The sequence below is a fragment of the Sminthopsis crassicaudata genome, chromosome 2 (genome assembly GCF_048593235.1).
Source record: "Sminthopsis crassicaudata isolate SCR6 chromosome 2, ASM4859323v1, whole genome shotgun sequence".
NCBI lineage: Eukaryota > Metazoa > Chordata > Mammalia > Dasyuromorphia > Dasyuridae > Sminthopsis > Sminthopsis crassicaudata.
Genome location: NC_133618.1, coordinates 502,177,555 through 502,198,085, shown reverse-complemented (window position 1 = coordinate 502,198,085; position 20,531 = coordinate 502,177,555). Strand labels below are relative to the sequence as shown.

Here is a 20,531-nt window from a genome sequence, read left to right as displayed (position 1 = left end):
ACGCCACCCTCCGGCTTTACTCTCTGTCTTTTCCTAAAGGAACTTTAAACATCTGTGGGGTTCATTCCAAAGGAGGTGGAGATGAAAAATTTTCCTTTGATGAAGCCATAAATCAAGCCCTTCCTCTCCCTGCCCTCCTCCACCCACTTGTCACAATCTCATTGGAGTTGCTGCAAAATCAGTGTATTTTAGAAATGTTATTAGTGACTTTGAATCATAGAATGTCAAAACTGAAAGGGACCTTAGAACACCAAATGCGAGAGCTGTAAGGAACTTTAAAAGTTGGAAAGAACCTTAGAAAAGTCACAAGATGTCAAATCTGGAAAGACCTTAAACATGAGATCATGGATCTAGAGATAGAAGGAAACTTTAACACGTCACATAATCAATTACCTCATCTTAGAGATGAGGAAACTGAGGTCCAGAGAGGTTAAATGCTATAGAATGAGATGAAAGGCATCTTGGAACATGAGATAAAAGGGACCTTGAAACAGAGGTTATTGGAACTGGAAGGGACCTTGGAGATATTTCTATTGGCAACAAAGGCTCAGATTCCCTCAAAATCATATAGCTTGTTAATGACACAATGGAGATGAAAGCCTGACTCCAGGGCTGGTGTCCACGGCCATGAGCAACACCATTATTCAGGAATCACCAAATCTCATAAATATGTTTAAGTTGGAGGACTTAAATTCCTGAGAGCTGCCACCTGTCATGGAGCAGCTGCCATACGCCCTCTCTTCTGTCCTCCTTCCCAGGGTCCTCCCGAAAGTCTCTGAGCAGGAGAGATTGCAGGTTTGGGACAAAGGTCCAGAATACAAATGTTCTTGTTTTCATGTACAGGCCCCAACCTGCGGCAGGTAGTCTGAGATAAAGCATCAGCATGCACCAGCCCAAACAGGAAACCTGAAATTTAGATTTGTGTGGAAGAAACAGACTCCTTGTTAGAGCCAGATGGAAGGGGTGGGAAGGGGAAGAAGCTTTGCCATAGATCTCTTCTGCCTGGGGCACTTTAAATGGAAACATCTCATAGCATATGTAGAATGTACTTATTATGCTTCCAAAACAATCCAGATTTAAAGATGGATGGCAGAGGGAAGAGGAGATTTTCCATCCTAGGGGAAGCAACTTGAGACCAAAGTTTCCTTGATTAATTGATTTCTCTCAGTGTCTGACTGATTGACTTGGGTCCTGGGGTCTCAAACCAGCCTCCAGCAGGGATTTCATTGCTGTTCTAGTTAAAAAAACATTGATAAACTAAGCAATAATGCAGGAAGAGTGATCAGCATAAGGAAGGATCTGGAAACCTGTCAAATGAGGAAATAGTGAAGAAGAAAGAAGCAAAAAAATTTTTTCCAGATCTCTGACAAGCAGTTGAGTGGAAGAATGGCTAAACTTAGTTCTACTGTGTAGTTTCAGAAGGCAGTCCTAAGGTCAGTGGGTGTAAATTATAGGGAAGCAAATTTCGGGTCAACCTAAGGAAGAATTTTTTAACAGCTAAAAACTGTCTAATCATGAAACCAGCTGCTTTGTAAGGTAATAAGCACCCTGTCAATGGACATATTTAAGAAGAGATTGGAATGACCATTTGTCTAGGATACCGTAGAGAAGTGCATGTGTATGTAGAAGCTCATACTGACCTGTGAGACAAAATTATGAAATGTTTTTATTTTATTGACACCTCAGAAATAATCTATACAAATTGTGGATTGATTTATTGTTTTATTAGTTGTTTAGGCTTAAGAAAGTATTCATAATGCAGATTAAATTTTAAAGTGTTTCCATCCTCTCCCCCCTCCAATCCAATTATTGCCATTTACCAACACACTCCTAGATTGTTCTACAGCAGGAATGCAGTAGAAAGGTCAGTGACTGAGCTCATCCCCAGATGAGAAGCCTGGTGACCATAAGCTAATAACAGTAATAACTGACATAGAGAGAGCGCTTTGAGATGTACAAAGTGCTTTACAACCATTATCTCATCTGAGTTTCACAACATCCCTGGGGAGGAGACTGCAAAATAAACTTTCTATAATTATAGGGGACAAATTGATTAATTTCCTTTCAAGCTCTTGCTGCTATGATTCCCTCCCTTTATGAATCTAGGGAGTCAAGGGTAGAGCAGGAAAAAAATGTCAGCGGATCCATGGTAATTCCACAGACCTAGGAGGCCACAAAAAAGGTGAGGTTTTCTGGGACCATTTCTTTTGATGGAACCAACCTAATGCGGTGACTACCTACCATGGCCGGGAGTGAGTTCCAGCATGGGACACTAACTGTGTGGGAGGTAGTGAAACAGAGAACTGAAAATAGTATGAGGTCTCCTGCATTTTGCAAGTCATTTTCTGGTAAGCACATTCCCCACGCCTGACCTAGGCGGGTTTGAAAATGATCCGTCTGAAGAAGGCAGAAGACTTTAGTGACCTTCCTGAATCCCCTGAGTTTTCAAGCCCCTACTCTGAAAACAATCCATGTTTCTCCACGTAGTCACTGTGTTTGAATGAAAGTGTTGAGTCATGAAAAGTGATTCTTCCACTGGGGGGGAAAAATCACCCCAAATGGCTCGTTTGCATATTGTATATATCGTCACATGAAATACAGAACTATACAAGTTTGACTTGGAAAAGACCTATTAGGTCACACAGAGTCCGGCCCCTGGGGGCCAAAGCAGTTGCTGGACGCTACTGGACACTAGCCAGTGCTTTGTCTAGTCTAACTTTCTGGGTGCAGCGGGGTGGTTTAGCGCCGGCCTTCCCAATGCCGGGATGCAGGAGTACTGGGGAGAAGCCAGCTGGAGGCAAGGCTGCAGAGAAGAGCCGCTCCAGCTGGCTCACCAGAGGCCTGAGCTCCACGGCTGCTTCCAGGAGCCCTGGGAGGTGAGTGCCGACGGGCCCACCCATGCAAAGGGGACCATGGGTCTGGGATTTACAGGCACCTGCCAAGAAACCTGACAGCAGTAATAGCAAGAGGTAAGTACCAGAACCGCCCCACGCTTCCCAGCTTGATTTTTACTCTGACATCTCTGAAAGCAGGAACTTAGCAAAAGTGATTCTGAAATGCTGGAACTCCGCGGGTTTGAGATGCTGCGGGAAAGCCAAGGTAACTCTGGGTGTTTGGGGGAAGGGCGGGGAACTGGTGTTCCCCAAGATCCCGTCCCCCTCTCATGGCCGGGGAAGCCTGGGCATACTGGCCACCACACGGGACAGGGAAATAAAACGGGTCTAACGCGTGTTCAAGAGGGAGTGCTCCAACGCTCCCACGGAAGGGCCCTTTCTCTGCTCCTCTCCTCTCCCGAACAGCTCGAGCCGCCGCTGCGCCTTCACCAGATGGATATCAGCATCTGGCAGGTGTTGGAGGACATCCAGACCAGCTCCACCAGTTTGAATTGGAAGTAGCCAATGACGAAGCCGGAGAGCACGTCGGTGATGTGGTGCCGCCCAATCATCACCCTGGACAGGCCCACACAGAAGGCCCAGAGCACCAGCAGGATCCGCAGCGGCACGGCCAGCACCAGGTGGTTGAGGAAGAACTTGGATATCATGGCGGCCCGGCTGGCGTGGCCCGCTGGGAAGGCGTACACGTCCATGGTGAGGTAGTCCAGGAGGCCCGGGCTCATGTCGTAAGGGCCTCGCCGTTTGATGAGCTTCTGCACTCCGGCCACTGTCATGATGTCCAAGAGCAGAGCTGCACGGGAAAAGAAATGGCCTGGTCAGAGACGCCGAGCTAATGAGCCGGAGCCCCTCTGGACCAGCCAGCCCCACTCGGTTCTCTGACCACGAACTCTGCGTCCCTCGCTCTGGGCACTCACGGAGGAGACCGAGGTCCTGCTTCCTGTAATACCTTTAATTAGCTACCTAACCACGAGCAAGTCACCTGCTCCCGGAGCCTTATCGTGGGGAGTGGGAAAGAGAAAGGGAGGAAACAAATATTTATAAAACGCCCACTGTGTGCTAGCTCTTTACGAATATTCTCATTCGATCTTCACAGAAACTCTGTAAGGTAGTACCATTATTATGCCCATTTTACAGACGAGTAAACTGAGGCATGTAGTGGTTAAATGACTTGCCCAGAATTGCAGTTAATAGTGTCTGAGGCAAGATGTTCCAAGCCTGGAATGTTCTTCTTCTTCTCTAGCATCCTTTAAATGCAAACTAAAATTTCATCTCCTACAAGAGATCTTTCTTAAATCCTCTTATTTCCAGTTCTTTTCTTTTAAAAATTATTTCCTATTTTTCCTGGGTATTGCTTGTTTGTACAAATTTGTTTGCTTGATTGTGAGTTCTTTGAGGGCAGAGACTATCTTTTGCCTTTCTTTCTTTCTTTTTTCAAATCCCCAGTGTTTAGCATAATACCTGGTACATAACATATGCTTATTAAATGTTTATTGACTGATTATTGACTGACCCCAACCTGTAAAATCTTCCCTTTTAGGTAATCATAGGATAATAGCATCATTGCTTAGAGTTGTAACCCTCAACGGTTGTGGAAGCCATCTCTCTTATTTTACAGATATGGATTTTAGGGTTGTATGATCATAAAAATGACATCAGTCACTTCCCCACGCCATTCTAACCCTCATATTACAGATGAGGAAGTGATGGTTCAAAAAGATTAAATGATTTGCCCATAGTCACACAGTGTGTCTGAGGCTGCATTTGAACCCAGGTCCTCCAATACCAAATTCAGCTCTTCCATTGGTACACTGCCTCCGTTCCCTTTTTTTGTACCATGGAGGAAGGGTGGACTGGATCAGGTTAATTATATTTCCATGTTCTGAAATCCCCTCCTGCTCTAAAATTCCACGTTTTGAGGTCCTTTCCAGTTCCAGCGTTCCATGAATTTAATATGGCTCAGGGTAAATCCATAGCTGCTGTTAGACAACATGCCCTTATATTGTTAGGCAGTTGGTGTAGTTTTTCTAGTATTTGACCTGGAATAGTTGGGTTGATTCTCTTTCTCTGACACTTCTTAATTAGGTGACAATAAACAAGTCACATCTACTCCCTGAGCCTCAGTTTCTTTATCTGTAATGTGAGATAATAATAGTTGGAAGACTTAGCTCAGAGGGTTACAAAAATCAAAACAGATAGATATAGCACACGCTATTGAAAAGTCACTTAGTGTTCCCAGTAGAGTATTAGCTTCTTAAGGGAAGAGACTAGTTTTTGCCTATGTATCCTAAGTGAATGGAATTGAGAATACCATTCACAGACAAGAAGGATGGCTCCTAGTCTGTGCACTTACTAGGGCTAATAATCAGCCTCAGGGGGCACGAGCAGGAAGGGGTGGGTCCGAGGGAGGAAGGGCACTGAAATTCTGAGTCTCAGGAACTTCCCACTTTGAGCTTGGCCCTGGGCCACGGAAAAAGCCAATCCATGTGTAGGCAACAGCAGAGGCCAAAAAAGCACTCTGGCTTTTTGAAATTACCTCAAAAACTTTCCATCAACATCCCTTCCTTGTTCATTCTGAATGTTCCTGCCTAGAAATACTCTCTAAAGGAACCTTCCCCTATTTTCCCTTAGTTTTCTTTGGAAAACCAAGATGGTGGATTCAGGATTTGAAGCCCCTCATCTTCCTCTCTCCTTTTGCTAATTAGCCAGTTCCTGTCAGCTCTGAAGCCTCAGCCCTCCCCTACCCCACAAATCTCTCTAGATTTAGGTGAGGAGCCCAGGTTTCCCTCCAGTGTCTCTTTGAGAGGCGTTATTCTGTAGTGTAGAAGGCACCACCAGGGCTGGAGGGGAAGAATGGGGGTTTATGGACCTTTTTTATTCTTGATTTTCTAGAGGTATGTCCCTAGCAGTGGCATCTCTGAGTAAAAGACTATGGACATTTCAGTCACTTTTCCCACCATCATTCTAAAATTGTTTTCTGGAATGACTGCATACCAACGATGTAGCTTCAGATCAGTAGCTCCAAAATTTTAGTGTTAAAATTGAAAAGCCCTGCAATCATTTCTCTAGGGCATCACATGAAACAGGCAAGGAATGGCAAAATCCCAGAGAAATTGTTGTTTTTCGGAGTGCTGCATGGACCTTCTGTGAACCATCAGTCTTTGGTGCTATGCTATTATTGTTCACCAACAATGCAGTTAGATGCAGGTGATAAGATGGGAGCCCAGAAGTAGCATTTAGATGTTGTAAAAACAAAACAAAACAAAAAAAAAACCATAAAATCTCTCCTCCTATTTCCCACTCTCAACAACATCAAACTCATTTTAAACAACCCACATATTAATATAAAGGAAATAGCTGAATAAATTGTGACTATGAATATAATATTATTTGGCCTTTCTGCAACTTTTTACTGTGTTGATCATCAACTCTGCTTCTTTCTGGCTTCCCCCTGGACACTTTTCTCTCAATTTCCTCACATTACTCCTGGATCTCCTATTCCTCCTCATCTATTGGCACTTTCTCAGTCTCTTTTGTTTGGGCACCAGTTACCTCCTGACCATTTAAATGCCTCAATCCTTTGTTTTAGGGCTCTTTTTCTGTTTGTTTGTTGTTTTTTTTTTTCAGAAGGATGTTTTAACACCATCTCAAAGTCAACTCGTTTAAATCCCAATTTTTTATCTTCCTTTTTAAACTTGACCCTTTGCAAACTTCCCTATTTCTGTGGTGATCCACCATGCTCATAGTCAGCAGCCTTTATAACCTCAAAGCCATCCTAATTCTTTCTCTTCCATTACTGATATCCCATCCATTGCCAGGTTCTGATGATTTTACCTCCACATCTCAAAAATATATCTCCTCTCCTGACCACTATTCCTGACTCTGATCACTTTTCATCTGGACTATTAGAATAGTAATCTGACCCTCCTGCAAACTTCCCTATTTCTGTGGAGGGATCCACCATGCTCATAGTCAGCAGCCTTTGTAACCTCAAAGCCATCCTGATTCTTTCTCTTCCCCTTCTGATATCCCATCCATTGTCATGTCCTACTGATTTTACCTCCGCATCTCAAAAATATATTTCCTCTTCTGACTCTGATCACTTTTCATCTGGATTATTATAATAGTCTATTTTTGTGGCAAGGAAATTGGGGTCACACAGCTAGTAAGCATTAAATATCTGAGACTAGATTTGAACTCAGGTCCTGCCTGCCTCCAGGGCTGTGCTCTATCCACTGCACCATCAAGTTGTCCCTGTGGTGGTCTTTTAACTCAGCCTTCTCTCTAATCTTTCTTTCACATAGCCACCAAAACAATTTTTTAAAAGCATATGTTATTACCCTGCTCAAAATCCTTCAGTGGTTTCTAAATGTCTCTAGGACAGGAGTACTTAATCTTTTTTTTTTTTTATTTTCTGTATTAAACTCCTTGGGCAATGTGATGAAGCACATAGACTTTTTTGTGAAAAATCTCCACACTCTCTCTCCTCGCTTTTTAATAGCTTTTTATTTTCAAAATACATGCCTCGCCAGTGTTTTGCTTTTCTGACCACCAGTTCCCTCAAATTGCCCTCTCCTTGTTCAGTCCCTTCCCCCTTTCTTAATCCCTTTCCCCTTCTACTTCTGTTCTCCCTTCTATTAGTCTTCCCCTTTCCTTTCCTCTTTCCCCTCCTACTTCCCTATAGAGTAAGACAACTTTCTATATCAAATTAAATAGACATAAATGTCTTTTTAGAATAATGTGTGTGTGAGGGAGGTTTGCCTATATTCAAAACTGAAAGAAATGCGAATTTTCTGTAAGAAATTAATGAAAATAAAAGTGATTTTCCCCACCTACCTCCTAAAATTGGACTCCCATAATCCATGAACTCCACATCAAGAAATTTTTCTGTAGAATATAATTCAACAACCTGAAATTTGCAATTCTATATAGTCTGGTTCTCACACAATTTTCTAGCCTTATTTCACATTATTTCTCCCTCTTCACACCCATTGTGTTCAAGCCAAACTTCCTTGTTTTTCTCCAAATGTCACTCCCTCAAATTGAATGGATGCCATCAATTAGGGAATGGCTGAATAAGTTGTGATATATGAATATGATGAAATATTATTGTTCTATAAGGAATGATGAGCAGGCTGATTTCAGAAAAGCCTGGGAAAACTTACATGAACTGATGCTGAGTGAAGCAAGCAGAACTAGGAGAACATTGTATACAGTGACAGCAAGATTATGTGATGATCCATAATGATAAACTTAGCTCTTTTCAGAAATATAGTGATTCAAGACAATTCCAGTAAACTTGGGATGGAAAATGCCATCAGCATCCAAAGAGAGAACTGTGGAGCCTGAATGGAGATTAAAGCATACTATTTTCACTTTATTTTGGGTTTGCTTCTTTTTGTAGTTTTCCCTTTTGTTTTGATTTTTTTGTTCACATCATGACTAATATGGACACATGTTTAAAATGAATGTACATGTATAACCTCTATCAGATTACTTGTTGTCTTTGGAAGGGGGGGAGTTAAGGCAGGGAAGGAAAAAAAATTGGAACTCAAAATTTTATAAAAATGAATGTTGAAAATTAATAAGATGCTATTGGAATAAAAAAATCAAACAAACAAATGTCATTCAATCTCCATGTCTGAAATATATTCCCTCTTCATCCTTACTTTCAGAATCCCTATCTCTCTTCAAGGCATAGCTTCTATCTTCTGTATTAATCCATTCACCAATCTCCCTCAGTTCTTAGAATTTTTCCTCAAATTACTATCTGTGAACTTGTTATATTTTCTAATAACATATAAACTCGTGAAAGGCAATGACTATTTTGATTTTATACTTCCAGCACTTAGAACTGTAACTTGCACATACTAAGAACTTGATAAATGGTTATTGAATTGAATTGGGACTGTGCCATAAGAAATGAAAAGTAATCAGAATATAAAGAAATAAATAAGGATTTCTACAAAGCTGTATGTAGTATGGACATCAGAATAGAGCAAGAATATACATACTGATACATAAAAATGATAGGAACAGAATTTGAAAAAATAAGCAGAAATAAATTATCAGAAGGATAAGCAAACAAGGTATTATTTGTTAAAAGTAATATACATACACCCAAAGTTTCTGGTTTTGGGATTTTTTGTTTTTCTGAATGTTTTATAGTTAAATTTAGAATGTGTATAACATTTTTGTTATTGTTCAAGTGTTTCAGTCATATCCAATGCTTTGTGTTCCCATTTGGGATTTTCATGCTAAAGACATTGGAGTGGTTTGCCATTTTCTTCTCCAGCTCATTTTAACAGTTGAGGAAACTGGGATAAACAGAGTTAAATGACTTCCCCAGGATCACATAGCTAGTTAGTATTTGAAGCCAGATTTGAACTCAGAAAGATGAATCTTTCTGACTCCAGGCCCAATACTGTGTCACCTAGCTGCCTTAACATATAATAAACATACATATATTATTAGTTGAACCCATGGTAATGGGGAGAAAGAAAGTTAGGGAGGGAATTTTATAAATATGCACAACACATACATACATGTATTTTTGTTCACATGTATATGTACACAATATGTGTATGTATGTGTATATAAACATATATCTTCATTTATATAGACAAATGAAGACAGGAAGATAAAGAGATGGAAAATTGGAATCTCCAAAGATTTTTAAAAATAAGAATGCCTCTCATTGCTAACAAAGTCCAGATAAGGTTTTCCCCAGAGATAGGGATATGGATGTGAAGACCTCTCACTTTCCCTTCAGGACTATTAGAAGAAAGTTCAAATAAATACCAAATTAGAAGTATAAGGACAAGAAGATTTTGAAGACAATTAAATCAGATCCAACTTGATCTTTCCAAACAAGCTCTCGATGATTGAAAAAGCAAATAAGGTCATTACTTCTAATTATCTTCATTTCTTTTTTTTTAATTTCCAAATGTATTTCTTTTTTATTGAAGCTTTTTATTTTCAAAACACATGCAATGATAGTTTTTCATCATTGACCCTTGTTTTTGCACATGTGGGTTCCTTTGCCTCCTTTAAGATTTCTTTGGAATATAAATGCAATAGAAACACTGCTGGATCAAAGGGCATGCAAGCTTGATAACTTTTTGAACATAGTTCCAAATTGTTCTCCAGAATGGTTGGATCAATTCATAACTCCACCAACACTGTATCAATGTCCCAGTTTTCCCACATCCTCTTTAATATTCGTCATTATCTTTTCCTGTCATCTTAGATAATCTTAAAAGTATATAGTGGTATGTCACAGTTGTCTTAATTTGCATTTCTCTAATCAATAGTGATTTAGAGCACTTTTTCACATGACTAGAAATTGTTTCATATCCTTTGACCATTTATCAATTGGAGAATGGCTTGAATTCTTATAAATTTGAGTCAATTCTATATATTTTATAAATGAGGCCTTCTAAATGTATTTCTGAAAATGAGTTGCATATAGGAGAATTTTCTTTTTTTCTTTTTTAAAGCTTCTTATTTTCAAAATATTTGCATATGTAGTTTTCAATATTGCAAAACCTTGTGTTCCAAAATTTCTCTCCTTCCCTTTCTTCTCCCTCCTCCCCTGGATGGCAAGTAACACACTATATGTTAAAGATGTGCAATTCTTCTTTATATATTTCCACAATTATCATGCTGCATAAGAAAAATCAGATCAAAAAGGAAAAAAAAGTGAGAAATAAAACAAAAAGAAAGCAAATAACAACAGAAGTGAAAATACTATGCTGTGATCCTCATTCAGTCCCCACAGGCTTTCTTTATCACAAGATCATTGGAATTGGCCTGAATCACATCACTGTTGAAAAGAACCACGTCCATCAGAACTGATCATCACGTCAACTTGTTGTTGCCGTGTACAATGATCTCCTGGTTCTGTTCATTTCACTTAGCATCAGTTCATGTAAGCTTCTCCAGGACTCTCTGAAATTATTCTATTGATCGTTTCTTATAGAACAATAATATTCCATAATATTCATATACCATAACTTATTCAGCTATTCTTCAACTTATGGGCATCCATTCAGTTTCCAGTTTCTTGCTATTACAAAAAGGGCTGCTATAAATGTGGGTCTATAGGAAAATTTTCTAAATTTTTTTAAGTTATTTTTTTCAATTGACAATCACTTATTTTCTTTTTATCTCATCTCCCCTATTACTGCTACTACTAATTTAAAAAAGGAAACCTTATACAGCAAAAAAAAATTTTTAATGTCTTATTTCATTTGTTTTTGATACCCTAATCATTTTCCCAATGAACCTGATGGTAGAGGGTACACAGTGGATGGAGAACTCGAATTATAGCCAGGAAGAAAGGAAGCCACATCCTGCCTCTGACACTCTGTAAGCTTGGGCAAGGCATTTAACCTATGTTTACCTTAGTTTTCTTAAGTGTAAAATGGGAATATTAACAATACCTAACTTGAAGAGTTGTTGTGAGCTTCAAATGAGACCACTGTAAAAAGTGCTTAGAACAGTGCCTGGCACATAGTAGGCACTATATAAATGTTTATTCCGTTCATTCCCTTCCCTCCCTTACCTTCTCCTCTCCCTCCCAAGCCTTCTCTTATAACAAAGAACAGTCAAGCAAAATAAATTGACCAGCAAACCAAAACCTGCACTCAGGGTCCACCACCTCTACTGAGAAGAGGGAAGTAAATTTTGTCAAAGGTTCTCTGGAATAAAAATTTGTTAGTCTGAGTTCTGATGTCTTTTATTGCTATTTTCATGTATATTATTGTAGCTGATGGGTATATAGTTCTCCTGATTTTCTTTTGTTCACTTTGTATCTATTCATACAAGTCATAAAATCATGAGATCATAGATTTAGAAATAGAGATAGAAGGGACCTTGTCCATCTTCTCTCATTTTTCAGATGAGGAAAAAGATTCAGAATGTCTCATAGCCATACTTCCTTGTGTCATAGTATTCTATTATTCACAAATCACATTTAGTCCAGTCATTTCCTAATCACTGGGTATCCACTTTATTTCCATTTTTTTACTATGACAAAAAGTGTTATTATAATTATTTTGGTATATATGGGACCTTTCTGTCACTGATATTCACAAGGTTATGTTCACAATGGGACCACTAAATCAACACTTTGGAGACTTTTTGCACATAATTCAAAATTGTTTTTTACAGTTGAATAAAAAAACACAGATGTATTAGTGTTTGCTTTCCCACAGCTTCTCCAACATAGACTTTTCTATATTTTATCATCTTTTCCAGTTTGATGGATGTGAGGTGGGTGATACCTTGGAGTTTTAACTTCCATTTCTATAGTGATTTGGAGGATTTCACCCCCTCCTCCACAGTTGATTTCTTATTTTGAAAATCTCTTTTAGGGGATAATTTAACAGTTGTATGTATGCGTCAATTCTCTATATATCTTGGATAACAGATTTTTACCAGGGATGTTTGCTGCTAAGATTATTTTCCCATTTGGCAGAGTGTCTTCTTATGGTAATTGCATTGATTTTGTTAGTGTAAAATTTTTTACATTTAATATAATAGAAAATTGTCAGTGTTATATTTTGTGATCTCTTTTTATTTGTTTATGAATCCTACCTCTAACCATAGTTGTGAAAATACCTCCTTTTATTAAATTCTATTTTAAAAAATAATAACTTGTTATACATGGATCACTTTGATGAACATATGTTTTATTAGCAGTAGTATTATGGTGTAGTTTGTGGCATAAAATCTAATACTACTTTATGTCAAAATTGCTTTTCAATTTTTCAAGCAGTTTCTTATTAAGCAAGGAATCCTTCTCCTAATTGTTTTTGGGGAGAGTTATTGAACAGTGTACTAATATATTCATTTGCTTTTATGCTTTGACTTGTATATATGTTCCATTAATGTACTATTTTTTTAAACCAGTTTAATTTTTTTTCAGATGAAGATCTGCCTTCTTTTCCACTCAGCTTTTCCCCACCCCACACTGAGAAAATAAGAGAAGCAGCCCCCCATTACAAACATGTAGAGTCAAGTAACAAATTCCCACATTGCCAGTCCAAAAAAAGTATGTCTCATTCTGCATTCAGAGTCCATCATCTCTCTGTCAAGAGATTGTTAGCATGTTTCATCATGAATCTTCTGGAATTGTGGTTGAATACCAAATAGTTTTGATGATTAATGTTTTATAATATAATTTGAATTCTGGTAATGGTAGGTTCCCTCATTTCTCCTTATTTTTCATTATCATTTTCATCATTGGTACAACCCTAAACTACATAAACTAATTTAGGCACTAATGTAATTTTTAAAAGATTGCCTTAACTTTGACATGAACAATTAATATCCTTCTAATTATTTGTCTTCCTTTATTTCTACAAAATATTTTTGTAGTTGTATTTATATGTCTTGAGAGTGTCTCATTAGTTTAAATCCCAGATATTTTGCAACTTATTTGAATAATTTCCTCTATCATTTCCCCCTAGTTTTTGTCAGTATTATACAGAAACACTAACGTTTGCTATGGACTTAATCTTGTATCATGTTTACTGAAGCTATTCATTGTTTTAAATAGTATCTTGGCTGATTCTCTAGGGTGGTCTAGATAAACAAGCATACTCTTTGCCAAAAAGAATAATTGTGTCTCCTCTTTGATGATGTTTATAGCTTTAATTTCTTAATCATTTGATTAGCTGTAGTGAGCATTTCTAATGCTATGTCAAATAATTGTGAGGAGAAAGGACAATTTAATTGGAAAAGTTTCTATTGTTTTCTCCCTCAACATAGTGTTATTTCCTAGTTTAAGGAATATATTTTTGTTCATATTAAACAAAGACTTTTCTGGGCTTTTGTTAGTTTTTTTAACAGAAACAAGGGCTCTAGTTGGGGGAAAGGTTTTTTTAAAAAAAATATATGTGAAAAAAAGGCTCTTTATGTGTTTTAGTTGTTTACATGATAAATTAAAGTCATTGCTTTTGAAATATTGAACTATCCTTGCATAGCTGGCAGATATATAACTTGGTCATAAGAAATAGTATTCTCTTAATATTTTATTTTAAAATGTTCATTTTAATATTTGTTAATAAGATTGCTATATGGTTTTCTTTCTCTGCTTTATTCTTTCCTGATTTAAATATTAGGATCATATTTGAATAACAAAAGGAGTTTGGTAGAGTGCTTTCTTCTCTATGATAGTTGTAATGCTCTTTTTTGGTATTTAAGAACAATTTTTTAAAAAAAGCTATTATATTAAAAATCATGTTATTAAAAAATTGTTAAATTTTAAATTTAAAATTATAAATGAAAGCAACCCAGATGTTTAATCCCCCACTTAAGCAAATTGGTAGAGATGCTAAAAGATGGGAATAGTCAATGTTGAAAAGGCTATAAAAAATGGATGCACCAGAATGTTTGTAGCAGCCCTCTTTGTGGTGGCCAGAAACTGGAAACTATGCAGATGCCCATCAATTTTGGCAGAATAAATTGTGGTGTATGAATATTATGGAATATTATTGTTCTGTAAGAAATGACCAACAGGATGATTTCAGAAAGGCCTGGAGAGACTTACATGAACTGATGCTGAGTGAAATGAGCAGGACCAGGAAATCATTATATACTTCAACAACAATACTATATGATGATCAATTCTGATGGATGTGGCCCTCTTCAACAATGAGATGAACCAAATCAGTTCTAATAGAGCAGTAATGAACTGAACCAGTTACATCCAGCGAAAGAACTCTGGGAGATGACTATGAACCACTACATAGAATTCCCAATCCCTCTAATTTTGTCCGCCTGAATTTTGGATTTCCTTCATAGGCTAATTGTACACTATTTCAAAGTCCGATTCTTTTTATACAACAAAACAACTGTTTGGACATGTATACAGATATTGTATTTAATTTATACTTTAACATATTTAACATATATTGGTCCACCTGCCATCTGGGGAGGGGGGGAGGAAGGAGGAGAAAAATGAGAACAAAAGGTTTGGCAATTGTCAATGTTGTAAAATTGCTCATGCATATATCTGGTAAATAAAAACTATTAAAATAAAAAACAAAATAAATAAACACAGTAGAACATGAAAAAATTGGATGCACCAATACACTATTGCTGGAGCTGTGAATTGATCTAGCATTTCTGGAAAGCAATTTGGAATTAGCCCATAAATGTATTAAAATTCTATAACCATTGACCTAGAGGTTTCCATTGTATATATCTCAAGGAGATCATAGAAAAAGGAAAAATGTTATATATGCCATAATATCTATTTTTTAAAATTAGATTTCATTAAAAAAGCCAAGAATCCATCTTCTCTTCCTCTGATTTCCCTGATCCCATTCCTTACTAAGAAAGCAAGAAAAAAGTACCTAATTACAAACATGTATAGTTAAGCAAAACAAATTTTTTCATGGCTGTGTCCAAAAATATTATGTCTCAGTCTGCACTGAGTCTATCACCTCTCTATCAGAAGGTGGATGTCATATTTCATCATAGGCTTTCTGGAATTATAGTTGCTCATTATATTGATCAGAGTTCTTAAGTCTTTCAAAGTTGTTTGCAATATTGTTTTAGCATAAATTGTTCTTTTGTTTTGCTCATTTCACTCTTCATCAGTTACTATGTCTTCCTAGATCTCTCTGAAATCATCCCCATGATTATTTTTTACAGCACATATATACCACAATTTGTTGTCATTTCCCAAAAGGGAACCACTTCAATTTCTAATTCTTTGCTACCACAAAAAAGCTGCTGTGAATATCTTTGTACACATGATTTCTTTTGCTATTTCTTTGATTTTGGATAGGGATATCTACCTCATAGTGGTAATGGGTCAAAGATATATACAGTATAGTAGTTTTTTGTGCATCATTCCAAATTGTTTCCCAAATGGGAGAACTGGTTCATAGATTTACCCACATTGTCATGATGAGCTGGTTTTCTCACAATTCCTCCAATATTTCTCATGTTCCTTTTTTTTGGTCAACTTTGGCAATTGGATGGATGTGAGATAAAATATTTATAGTATTTTTTATAGTAGCAAAGAAGTGCAAAGTAGATGTCAATCAACTAGAATGGATAAACAAATTGTGATACGTGATTGGAAAAGAATATTGTTATACTGTAAGAAATTATCATAAAGAATATAGAAAATCACAGCAAGATATGTGAACTGATGCAAAGTAAAGCAAGTAAAACCAGTATAATTTGTACAATTGTTTACAGAAATGTAAATGGGAAAAAAAAAAACCAAACAAACCTCAGTGTTCTGTAATTATCATGACCTAGTTTGTACCTAATGGGAAAAAAAATATATGAGAATGCATTTACCTCCCCACTTACCAGAAGTGAGGCTTATGGGTAAATAATACTACATTTAATATTATACTTATTTGATATTTTCGTTACTGCTGAACTACTTTTTTTCTTTCTCTTTCTTTTTAATTCTTTGCTATAATGCAAAGCTCTGGAAATGGTAGGGAAATGGGAAATAGTGGGAAATGATAGCTATAAAAGCAAAATATTATATATTGTTATTTTGGTTCTATTTATTTCATACTTACATTGTTCATTCACATTTGCCCATATTTCTCTGAATTCATTGCAATCATTTCTTTTAAAATTTAAAAAAGTTTTATAGATTTCTTTTTTTATATCATCAACATTTTCCTTAAATTTTCACTTGTTCTCCTCAAAGAGCCATTCTATAACAAATAATGTTTTTAGACAAAAGAAAAAGAAAAAAAAAAACAGAAAAACTAATCAAACATTGAAAAAGTCCAGAAGTATTGCAATGAAACATACTCATAGACTTTTCATTTGTAGAGGCAAGTGAGGGATGTCTTTCAAGCCATGCTTATTCTTTAAAATTGTATAGCTTTTTTGGAGGTTATTTTTCCATATACATTGTTATAGTCATTGTATATATTGTTTTCTTGGTTCTGTTTCCTTCATTCTGCATTAATTTATATAGATCTTTCCATTCTTTCTGTATTCATCACATTTGTTAATCTTACAGCACAGTCTTATTCCATTACACTCATGTATCACGATTTGTTTTGCCATTCTCCAATCCGTGGGATCTACTTTGTTTCCTTTTTTTTTTTTTTTTTTTTTTTTTTTTTTGCTATCATAAAAAAGTATGTTCTCAATCTTTTGGTATATACAGAGGTAAGCATCAATTCTTGCTGCCCAGTACTATCCCATTACAGCCAGGTGTTGATTAGTGCAGATAAGGAATCCCCTTAAATGGGCACATTATTTTCATTTAGCTGGAACAATCACCAAATTTTACATAATTATAACTTCAAATAGTATTAATTTGAATATATACAATCACTTCAGATACCATAGTATTTTCAGCCATTCCCTAATGGAAAGCACTTTTAAAAAATTTAGATTTTAACAAAACATTTGACAAAGTCTTATATTATTCTTTATTTCCCCCTCAAAAGTATTTTATTTTTCTAAAAACATGTAAAGATAATTTTTAACATTCATTTTTGAAGGATTTTGTGTTTCAAATTTTTCTCCCTCCCTCTCTTATCTCCATCCTCCCTAAGACAGCAAGCAATTTGATCTAGGTTAAATAAATGTTATCTTTTTAAATATTTTTTGTCAAATGTTCTAAATCACTATTGATTAGAGAAATGCAAATTAAAACAACTCTGAGGTACCACCTCATACCTCTCAGATTGACTAAGATGACAGGAAAAGATAATAATGAATGTTAGAGGGGATGTGGGAAAACTGGGACACTAATGAATTGTTGGTGGAGTTGTGAACTGATCCAACCATTCTGGAGAGCAATTTAGAACTATGCCCAAAGGACTATCACACTGTGCATACCCTTTGACCCAGCAGTGCCATTACTGGGTCTATGTCCTACAGAAATTATAAAGAAGGGGAAAAGACCTTTCAATTAATTATTTTTTTCAGTTAGTTTTTTTTTAACTTCCTTTTGCCTTTGGCCAATTATACTTTTAAAGGAGTTTTTTCGTTCATTGAATTTTTTTTTCCATTTCACCAAATGTATTTTAAAAAGTTGTCTTTTGCAGTTAATTTGTGTTTCCTTTCCCAAACTTTCCGGCAAAATACTCATTCCCTTTCTCCATTTTGCTTCTAACTCTCTTTTAAGATCCATTTTGAATTCTTCCAATAGAACCTTTTAAATTGGAGACCAGTTCATATCCCTCTCTAAAACTTCATCTGGAGGTATTTTGTCTTTAGCTTCTTCAAGGTTTGAGGTCTGTTCTTCCCTGTGTCCATAATAGCTATCTTTGGTCAAAGTTCTTTTTGTTTTTTGCTCATTTGTTGAGGTCTGCTCTTTGGGCATAGGGGAGATTGTCACAAGCTTCCTCTATAGGACAACAGGGACTTTACACTGTGGTGGGGCTGGTGCTTCCCACTGTACTGGGTGGGTCTGGCCAAGTCCCACCTGTTATGCTGGGGTTCAAAGGTGCACTATTTGCCTTCTATTGTTGTGTTGAAGGTCTCACAGCTAGTTTTCTGATCTACTGGCCTTCTGAACCAGGACAGAGTAGCCAATACTTTTATTGGCTAAGAACCTCCCAGTAAATTCCTCATATAAGCCTTCACGTCCCTGTGGTGACCCTGAATTGGGCCATGTTTCCCTCTGTCCAATTGAGATGGACCTTTCCTAAAGTCCTTCTAACATATCTTTTGCTGGAAATTTGTTACACTTCAAATATTTCTGGGCTCTGTCACTCCAAAATCTATGCAGAAGCTTGATCTGGTGTTGATTCTGAGGGAAACCAGGGAAAGCTTCTGTCTACTCTCCACTATCTTGTAGTGCTCCTGCTCCAAATCTTTTCCCATTTTCCATTCAGCTGTCAAAATGGTCTTATTCAAACAAAAATCTGGCCTCTTTACTCCTTTTTCAAGAAGCTCCAAAGGCTCTATATCATTTCCAAGATTAACTAAATTTTTTTCTTCCTGTTGTCAAAAGCCTTCAAGCCTCTCTAACCTTTCCAGGCTTCTTCTTATACATTATATCCCACCATATCCTGTGTGATTCAGTGATACTAGTCTTCTTGCTGTTCTTCACACAAAACCAACTCTGATTCCAAGTATTTTCACTAACTTTGTCCCCTGCCTGAAATTCTTTTTCTTCCTCATTTCTGTCTTCTGGATTTCTTGGCTTCCTTCAAGTCCAAGTTAAAACTTACTTTCTGCAAGAAGCCTTTTTCTTGATTTTAGTGTCTTCCTTCTGAGATTATCCCTAATTTACATATTATAGATTTTGTTTGCATCTAATTGTTTGTATGTTTGCTCCTTCATTAGAATGAGTTGCTTCAGAGCAGGTAATGTGCTTTACTTTTCTTCTTGAGCCTGACACATAGTAGGCACATAATAATTGATTATCCACTAACTGAAATAATATTTAAGCTTCATAACAACTCTGAGACAGATACCAGGTAGCCTGGAAAAAAAGTATTGGACTGGGAGATAGGAAAATTTGAATTCAAATATGGCCCCAGACGTTTCAGAACTGTATGACTTTGAACAAGTCAATCTATTGCTTCAGTTTCCTCAATGTTAAAATAAAGATAATAATAACACCTATATGACAAGATTGTTATGAAGATTATTTGAGTAAAGATATTTGTATATATTATAGGTTCTGGGTACTTAATAAGTGCTTATCCCTTCACCTTTGCCCCTATACTTATGTTTCTCTTACAAATGAGGGAACTGAGGTTCAATGATTTGTCTATGATCACACAGCTAAGTGTTAGATTTAGGAATTAAACTAAGGTTTTCATGAGTCCAGGTTCAATTATCTATCTATAATAACAGGACACCTTTAAATTCCATGTGATTTTGGTATTTTTTTTATCTTTTTGAAAGAGTCAACATAATTCCCCAAACACCCAGACAACCCCCCTCTTTAAGGTACATCCCCTAAAAATAGAAATGATACAATAATATTTCACTATATTCATAGACAATTTGTTCCCCAATTAGTGGGCACATAGTTTGTTTCCACCTGTTTGCTATCCCAAAAGACAATATTATTGAAAGAGTCTCTTATTATCAGTCTCAAGCAAGGCATGAAACAGTGAATTACATGCTTGCCTAAGTCATTCTCCTGTTGGAGATACCTTGTACAGAACCCCCATAGAAGAACAATTCCTTGAGAGAGCACACCAGATACTATTGGTCACAAATTGGCCACAAATAACACCATGCCTAGATGCATTAAAGGACCCTATAGGGCCTTTTCAATGAGATTTTAAACTTCTCAAAAGAGATTGACCTAGTAACTCACTGAGGATAAATATTGTCCAGACTCTGACATGCAGTTGGATAGGCATCCCATTCATTGCCCGAGTCCCTCAGTACACAGATCTCAGTCAATCACTGCAGAGGTACCTTGAAAGTGACATCCCCATTATGAACAGAAGGAAAAGAGCAAGTGAGGATTCATTTGGGAAACTTTTCAGTGCTTTCAAGGATCCCAAAATACTCCTTGACACCAAAATACATCTTTTAAACAGCAATCCTATATGGCTGTGAATCCTAGAATATCTAAATTATTGAAGAATCAAAATCACATGTGACCCAAAGGGCAATAGAGAAATGCATGATTGGTATAAATGGGCTGCAGCTTATTGCCATGGA

General features: G+C 36.8%; 1 protein-coding gene across 1 annotated transcript in view; it reads right to left on the bottom strand.

Annotated features, from left to right (window-relative positions):
• Positions 1-1,702: 1,702 nt before the first annotated feature.
• Positions 1,703-20,531, bottom strand: part of PLPP7 (phospholipid phosphatase 7 (inactive)) — a 39,219-nt gene continuing 20,390 nt past the window's right edge. Inside the window, exon 2 of the mRNA XM_074293908.1 lies at positions 1,703-3,684. Coding sequence (XP_074150009.1) covers positions 3,320-3,684 — 365 coding nt within the window. The 3' untranslated portion in view covers positions 1,703-3,319. The remainder of the gene's footprint in view (positions 3,685-20,531) is intronic.